The sequence below is a fragment of the Parus major genome, chromosome 5, assembly GCF_001522545.3.
Source record: "Parus major isolate Abel chromosome 5, Parus_major1.1, whole genome shotgun sequence".
Classification (NCBI taxonomy): Eukaryota; Metazoa; Chordata; class Aves; order Passeriformes; family Paridae; genus Parus; species Parus major.
The window spans coordinates 47,166,015-47,174,000 of record NC_031774.1 but is presented as its reverse complement, the minus strand read 5'-3'; the positions used below and the strand labels follow the sequence as shown (position 1 = coordinate 47,174,000).

Sequence of the window (7,986 nt, the reverse complement as noted above, 5' to 3'; positions counted from 1 at the left end):
TATATTTTCTACAAAGCCAGGTGAAAACTCTTCCCCAGTTCCCCAAACACTCTGTCACAGGTGATGGCCAACAGCAACTAGCAAACAATTTTATTGATTCTAAATGCCTCACTAGAGTGATAAGGTCACGTGTTATTCTCCTAAGAAGCTTACACACAGTCTGCTCTGCATAAGAAAAATCCCCAAAACAATTAAACATGCTGTTGAAGGTTGTGACTGAGGTACACAGTAAGGCAGAAGGACTTTATAAATCCAAACCCTGTTTTGAAATCCTGCCAGAGAGGACACTCTGGCAGTGTCCCCAGGAGGAATCGGAGGACATTGTGGCAGGGACGCTGTGATCTGCTGTGAGTGGTGCTGGCTCACACAGACCCAAGCAAGGGGTGGCCCTCACACCAAGCCACAGCTTCCAGCTCCAGCCATGAAAGGTGTGTATGGCTGTGGCTCTCCTGCCAAGCACCCACAGCAGCAGGCTCCTCCTGTTAATCCACAAGCATGGATGCAGCAGGCACACTGTGTCTGCTCCATTCCCTCTTGTCTGCAGCAAGAAGGTTTTGTCAAAATATTCCGCCTGTCTGGGTTGGAAAAATTGTCCAAAATATCCAATGTCATTTCTGCTTCTTGTGCATCCCCACTGCCAACTTTTCTTTGAACTAATTAATGATTAACAGAGTGTTCTGATTAACTCTGTTTAATGGTACTGAAGAGAAGAACAAGAAGGCAAGACCAGACTCTAGCAATGTAAGTACCCTTTTAGTTTTCCCTTTTTGGGGAGGTTGTTGCCTGGAAGTGGTGCCTTTGTACACGTAAATAGGGAATATACCTCTTATGAAAAGAATCAATACATTTCAAAAGCCAGAAGGAACAGATACTAAAGAAGACACTTCACATAAAAAAGTAAAAATTTGGTTTGGAAACAACAGAAATGCCTATAGACTTTTATACCACAAAGACCAGTGATCTAGTCTTTCATCTTTGAAGAACCTGTATGAGTGTTTTGTAATTTTGGTTCTAGATAGTATGATCTATGCTTATATCAGAGTTTTGTTTAATACAGATTAAATTCTCTAATTATTTAATGAATTGAGGAAGGTTAACAGAGCTGCAGTTACTTTCTCACAGTACTGAGTACAAAACGAACTCATACCAGTTTTGGCATGTTACTCTGACAGTTACAATGCCAGTTACTCTGGGGAAAAGATCATAAAGCTTCCAGTTATTTACAAATTTTAATAAAATATGCTAATATTAAAGTTAAATTTTTTTTTAAACTTTCTAATTACCTTTTTTGAAAGAGAACTAGTCTATATATATATATATATATATATAAATAGGGAATCAGGAGGTGTATTCTTTCCAGGGATCACTGGCATACATCAGAAATGTGAATTGTAAGTGTGGGGGCTTTGAAGAACAGGTGTGATCTGAGAACATCATTTTACTTTACTGGAGGATACAGTTTGAAGTGTATCCAAATTAGTTTCCATGTTTTGCATGTCTATTTCTTTTCCAGAAAGAGCTGAAAGCGAAATGAAGCTGACTTTTTCCTTGTGTTTATTGCTGGTTGGTTTGCATACTCTTGCCCTGTGTCATCAGCATCCTCGCTACCGTAATAAGCAGGACGATGCTAAAGGGACATATTATCCAGGACGTAGTTCTCAGTGGGAAGAAGCTTCTCCACTTAAGAACAAAACCTTTGTCAAACTAGTTTTCAGCAATGCTGACTTTGCATTTTCCTTTTACAAGCTGGTCGCATCTGAAGCAGCACACAAAAATATTTTCTTTTCACCCATAAGCATCTCTGCCTCCTTTGCAATGCTGGCACTTGGTGCCAGGGCTGCGACACTGACACAGATTTTGGAAGGGCTTGCCTTTAACCTGAAAAAGACTCAGGAGCAGGAAATACATGAAGGTTTTGGCCAACTCCTCCACATGTTGAACCGTTCAGACAGTGAGTTCCAGCTGAGCCTGGGCAATGCCCTTTTTATAGAAGAGACACTAAAACCACTACAGAAGTTCTTGGATGATGTCAAAAGCATTTATGAGTCTGAAGTCTTTTCTACTGACTTTAACAACTCTGTTGGTGCTGAGAATCAGATCAACAGTTATATTGAGGAAAAGACAAATGGGAAAATTTTAAAACTAGTGGAAAATCTTGATCCTCTGACTGCAATGGTTCTTGTTAACTATGTCTTCTTTAAAGGTAAGATATACCAAAGGGTGCAAAGATAATGCTTTTTACAGAGAATGAAAAAAGAAAAAAATAAAATATTTCAAATAGAGGAAATCATGTTCAGTATCTGGAAAGTATCACTATATATCCATATATATTTGTTGCCAGTAAAAATATCTACTTTAGTGAAATTTTAAAACAAATATCTTTATTGAGTTTGGTTAATTTTGTCAAGTGATCATAGACTCATACTGTAATGAGAGATAGTGTTTTCAGTATTATGTGTCTGTAATTGTCTTTGAGCACATAAAAAAAATTACAATTCTGTAACCCCTGAGGATGCAGTAAAATAGAATAAAAAAGGATATTTACTCTAATGAAAGGAAGGCTGTGGGACTAGGTCCTGTTTTACTTACTTTGACCATTCTTCTTTGTATTCCACTGAACAAATTTTCTTTTTGTCATAAGCCCATTGGGAGAAACCATTCAGTACAGCACAGACAAAACAGGAAGATTTTTTTGTGGATCAGAAAACTTCTGTAAAAGTTGACATGATGTATCGAAAGGGTTACTACAGAAATTATTTTGATGAAGAGCTGTCCTGTTGGCTGGTTCAGATACCTTACAGTGGAGGTGTTGCAGCATTATTTGTTTTGCCTGATGAAGGGAAGATGAAGCTGGTAGAAGATGCCCTCTTGAAAAGAACTGTATCTAAATGGGAAAAGTCCCTCCAGGACAGGTAAGATTTTTTTACTGAGGTGAGAGGTGACCATGTTACAGATTAGTAGTGATTATCTCACCAAAACAAAACTGTAAAGGACAGTTATTTGACTGAGCTCTATACACTTACTGCTTCCTCTGTGATGGACTTCCCTTTTCTTAGTTGGAAAATGAAAATGAAATAGAGCTATGGCTAGTGAACAAATAGGTAGGTCATTGAACTTGGGATTCATCTTGAGTTAAGTTCCTGGCTCAGCCAAAAATTACTTAGCACTATGATGAGGTCAACAGACCCTTGTTTCATACCAGCACTGGGAAACTATAATGGAGTAGCTTTTGGGTGTTAGGGTGTTGAGGGCATTCTGTGTAAAAGTGGATTAACTCACCATTACTGCAGCTATTTCTGTGGTGGCCAAGGCCCTGTTGTGTATTTGAACAGCCTTAGGTCAGCTGGCTACAATCTCTTGAAAAAGCCCTCCTACCCTCAGTAGTAGCTCTTCTTGCCACTGAGTTGGTGTAGCTGTGTCTTCCACCCCACCCCCTGAACCCCACTGCAGAGGCACAGACTAGCACAGACTTACTCTGCTCCAACCCTCCACTCAGGCAGCTAACCTGTCCAGAAGTGCTATCTAAACCCTGAGAGAAGGCTGTAAACATTTAGGAAAACAAATGTGAAGTGTCTAGTGAATACTAGTCATTAGTGAAGACTGAAGCCATTAAGGAGTGTTGATTTGTCATGATTTGTCCCTGTTTGTGTTGTTTATTACAGAAAGATACATCTGCACATTCCAAAATTTTCTATTTCTGGTACCTATGATGTGAAAAATATAGTCAAACAAATGGGTATGGTCAATCTGTTTACTGAACAAGCTGATCTCTCTGGGATTACTGAGGAGCCTGGACTGAAGGTTTCAAAAGTAAGTCAGCATGTGAAAGCAACCACAGGATTTGCCTGCTCCCAGGAACCTGACATTAATATCCCATGAAAAGCTTATCCCAGTCTCTCTGAAGCATCACTCAATTATCACTAGCTGCCAGTCTGGAGGCAAAGAAAGCCATGTCTTTCATAAACCTGAAGCCAAACATGCTTACAAGGGGTTAGAAAGGCATGGTGGGAGGATGAAGATGAAGACAGACATATAATTAAATGTTCTTTTGGCTACTAAAGAAAATTATCTAAATGTAGTGCATTAGCTTTGGTAAAATTTCCTCTAATTCTTCCTACAGAGGGCAAAGGACTGTTATTCCTGCCCTTCTAGTGTTCTCGAAAAGTTATTTTTTTCATCTAGATGACAGGGTAAATTCACAATAATACATGGAGCTGCCAAAGACAAAATTGAGTCTCGGCTAAATTACCAGGTTTCTTTGCTTCCAGAGTTTCTTGTCATCAGTCATCTTGAGTGCTCTTTGGCTGCCTGCAGCTTGAGGATGACTCTTTGTACAAGCAGTGAGGGAGGATGGCTTGAGTGGTGCGATGGCAGCTGGTGCTGTGGTGGGAACGGGAGCAACTGGTGATGACCTTCCCAGAAGCTGCTGCTGCTCAGTCTTGCTCCAGGCAGGGCTCCCTTGGGCTGGCCAAAGTGAAGAGGGTGGCAGGCTGCTCTCTTCTTGCTGGTTTGTTAGCTGGAGGCTGTTTGCTTTGTTCCTTGCAGGTGATCCACAGAGCCATGCTGAATGTTCATGAGAACGGCACTGAGGCAGCCGGGGCCACAGTGAAGGAGGTGACCTGGAGATCTGGGGATTTTCCTCGCCCACCTCGAGTCAGATTCAACAGACCTTTTCTCCTGGTGATTCTGGATAAATTCACCCACACTGTCCTCTTCATTGGGAAAATTGTAAACCCTAAGCAAAATGACTGATTGACAAAACTTATCCACATCACTGGCTATATTCCTGTGATCTAGTGAAACACTTCTCTATGTGTACCACGCTGTGCTAGTGCTCATCTTTCAACCATTATCCTTAGAAACTTTATTAATCCCTTAAAATACAAAAAACTGTTTTTCCTTGTCCAAAAGTCACTAGGATTTTCCACAGCCTACACCTGAATATAACATGTAGTGCTAATGAAATACAAGCCACTTTTCACCAGTCCTGCAAGAAGCCCTTTCTGACATGCTCCTGTGGGGTATTCAATTGGTTCAAAGTCTCCAATTGATGTAGGCATTGCTGTACAGTCACAGGGTGTGCATGTGAAAGGAGAAACAGGAAAGTTATAAGTCCTGTCTGTTTAATCCACTAACCCTTGATGACTACTCTTGGATGCAGATCTCTTTAATATTGGAGTGAATTTTCATTAATTTCTTTAAGTTTTGTAACCAAATGTGGCATGAAACTGCAGGATCAGTGACTGAGACTTTGGAGGACGCACCAATGTAAAGAGCTGATGAATGCAGCTGTTTTAGCTTGACTTCCTCTGTCTCCTCCTCAGCAGAAGCCCTTTGCAAGGAGACAAGAAGGCTGCTTTTACTGTATAGATAATTTTAATTCTACTAAGAAAGGAATCCATAGCAGAAAAAAACCTTCTGCTTTACTCTACTAACATAATGATTGCTGCTAATGCCTCGAGATCAAAGCCTGATGGAGTAGTCCATGACATAGCACCATCTTCCTTTCCATAGATTTGTTGTCACTGTCATTTCTTGTTTCTCCTGATGCCACCTTCAGTACTCACTTTACAGCTAAACTTGACAGATTGTGGTAGAAAAAAGGAGGAATGAAAATTATAACTCCAGAAAGGTTGCATTTCCTCAGTAGGAACAGCAGAGCTTCCTAGGGACTGTTAACTTGGTTTAAGCTATCATAAACACAAAGAAAAAATGCAGAAAATATTTCAGAAGTCACTTTTCTAAATGTTAGCAGTGGATTACTGTTATAGAGTAAAAACAGACTGGGAATTGATATTTGTACCTTTTCTTAACTTAAGGTTCCTTGAATCCAGCTACACTAGATAGTTGCATGGTTATGAAAGAAACATAACTTTACTTACAAAGAAGTAAATATTTAAATTATTTTATTATTTTTTGCTTTAGTTTTTAAATCAACACCTTTAGTGCATCTTATTAAAATATAGAAAGCCAAAGAAGACATGTAAATTATAGACTGATTCAATCTTTTGTTACAGAATATCTTAAACTGATAGAAAAATATAAATGACAAGGTTTTAGATCTTAGTTTCTTAAAATGTCTGTGAAAAATATAACATAAAAATTGTGGTGAATACTTCTAAAACACAATTCTTTTTTTTTTTTTTGTTTGGGGATCTTTATTTTCTTTCACATTAAATCACTGTCATCAATATAAGTAAATTGTAGCGCAATACCAATAAGGAATAGAAAAAATATTCTATGTCTATCTGCAGACAGGCAACACTCAATATTCACTTTCAAATTCATCCTCAAAATCACATAAATCAATGACAAAAGTTCCTTATTCATAACTGTATTTAGTAAGTTCTGTATTTTGTAACAAGTAGTTGGCTTCATGCCTCTAAACATGTAAGGACTTGGTCTCAGTGTAATACAGATACATTTATTCTACAGAAGACCATTTAAAACTTCTTGCCAAATCTCAGGGCTAACTCAGGATGAATTGCCAAAGTCCAGCTTTGCAATGACAAATACTTGTGTAGGCAAATATCAAGAGACTGTTTGTTGTTCCTCATGGACCTCAGATCAATAGTCTCTGTTTGTTGGTAGGAAAAAAAAAGATCTAAATCCTATCTTGCCAACCACATCTCAATCTGAGAAGTAGCCTTTCCACTTAATTCATTTGATAGTGGATAGACAAAAATGAAGCTGATTTAAGAACTGGATGACCAGAAAATGTCTTGATAAGGAATCATTTTTAGATGGGAGTAGGAACCATACACATCTTGCCTTGGTTTTCATTCTATTTTGGCAAAAAAACAGGGCATGCCCCTCACTGAAAATGTGCAGCAAATTTGTTGCCAATTTGTGCAGTAAACAAGGAGCACAAAAGGATTGCACAACCCCCCACCAAAAATGTCAGCATTAAGGTTGTCACAAACCCACTGCAGTCACGGTTTGCTCAGGACACTTTCTTTTTTCAGTCTTCTTCTTTTCTGCATCTTCTTTCATGGGTTTTTGTTTCTTGGTTGGCTCTCTGGCTGTGAGTATTGTGACCAAGAAACCTCAGAGTAACCAGGGAAGAACTTTCATCCTAGCTGGTTGAGAGCTGCTGCTGCTGTTGCGTGCAAGAACTGTGATGGGCCACCTCAGTGCAGGGGCATTGCTGGAGGCTGGAGCTGGCATGATGAGCCACATGAGGGACAAAGTGCAAAGGACATCTTCTAATGCAGCCTGCACTGGTGCCTGTCTACACACAGATGTGACGTGGGAGCACATGCAACCATGCGCGCACGAGCTGCAGCCTCAGCGCTGTCTGTGCAGACCCTGAGGGAAATCTGGGATGGTATGGATCAAAGCAGCCTCTGTAAAGCCTAAAAGAAGTCTTCTCTTGCAGGTTGATGGGCATAGAAAAAGAATTGACAACATGGTAGAAACTCTGGGACAGCACACACCGAGCCACTCTCTGAAATAAGGAGAAAAGGAGAACAAGCAGTGTGGAAATAGCAGTAAATTGTATTTGTTGTCATATTTAGGAGCTAGAAGTGAAACAAAGACTAAAGATATAAATGAGAAGCTAAGAAACCCAGGCTAACCCATGGTGGAGATAGATTTAACTGTTATCTACAACTTATGTGAAGTTCAACAGACACTGGAAGAAAACCAGGGGCAATTTTAAGTAGTGTTAAAGACCATACAAGAAGAAACAAGGTAATGCAGGAAACTGTATATTGTTGTGGGGCCAGAGAAAGAAATAGTATGCTTGAGGTATAAAAGAAAATGGCATATTTCCAACAGCTAGTGGTTAGTGCCAGTGCACAGGTCTATCATTGGGTTCCCAGTGTTGTAGAGCATCCACTAGGGAGAAACAAAAAGCACATGAAAGAAGAAGCAACAGCCTTAAATGTCATGGGCTAGAAACAAATTACATATTCTGCTGGAAAGACTAAATAATATTCTGTTTTATACACAAAATAAGGATGGAGCACCTCTCCTATGAAGAAA

The 7,986-nt window shown here is 39.5% G+C and overlaps 1 protein-coding gene across 2 annotated transcripts; it reads left to right on the top strand.

Moving 5' to 3' along the window:
* Positions 1-633: 633 nt before the first annotated feature.
* On the top strand, positions 634-5,988 carry LOC107205500 (alpha-1-antitrypsin-like). 2 transcript variants are annotated; one of them, XM_015629914.2, is made up of 5 exons: positions 634-741; positions 1,514-2,203; positions 2,642-2,912; positions 3,663-3,810; positions 4,546-4,904. In XM_015629914.2, the coding sequence occupies exons 2-5, from the start codon at positions 1,531-1,533 to the stop codon at positions 4,750-4,752; spliced, it is 1,299 nt and encodes a 432-aa protein (XP_015485400.1). In that variant the 5' UTR covers positions 634-741; positions 1,514-1,530; the 3' UTR covers positions 4,753-4,904. The 2 variants fall into 2 exon arrangements, with proteins under 2 accessions (XP_015485400.1, XP_033370779.1); XM_033514888.1 differs by lacking the exon at positions 634-741 and having other exon boundaries at positions 1,471-2,203; positions 4,546-5,988.
* Positions 5,989-7,986: the final 1,998 nt, after the last annotated feature.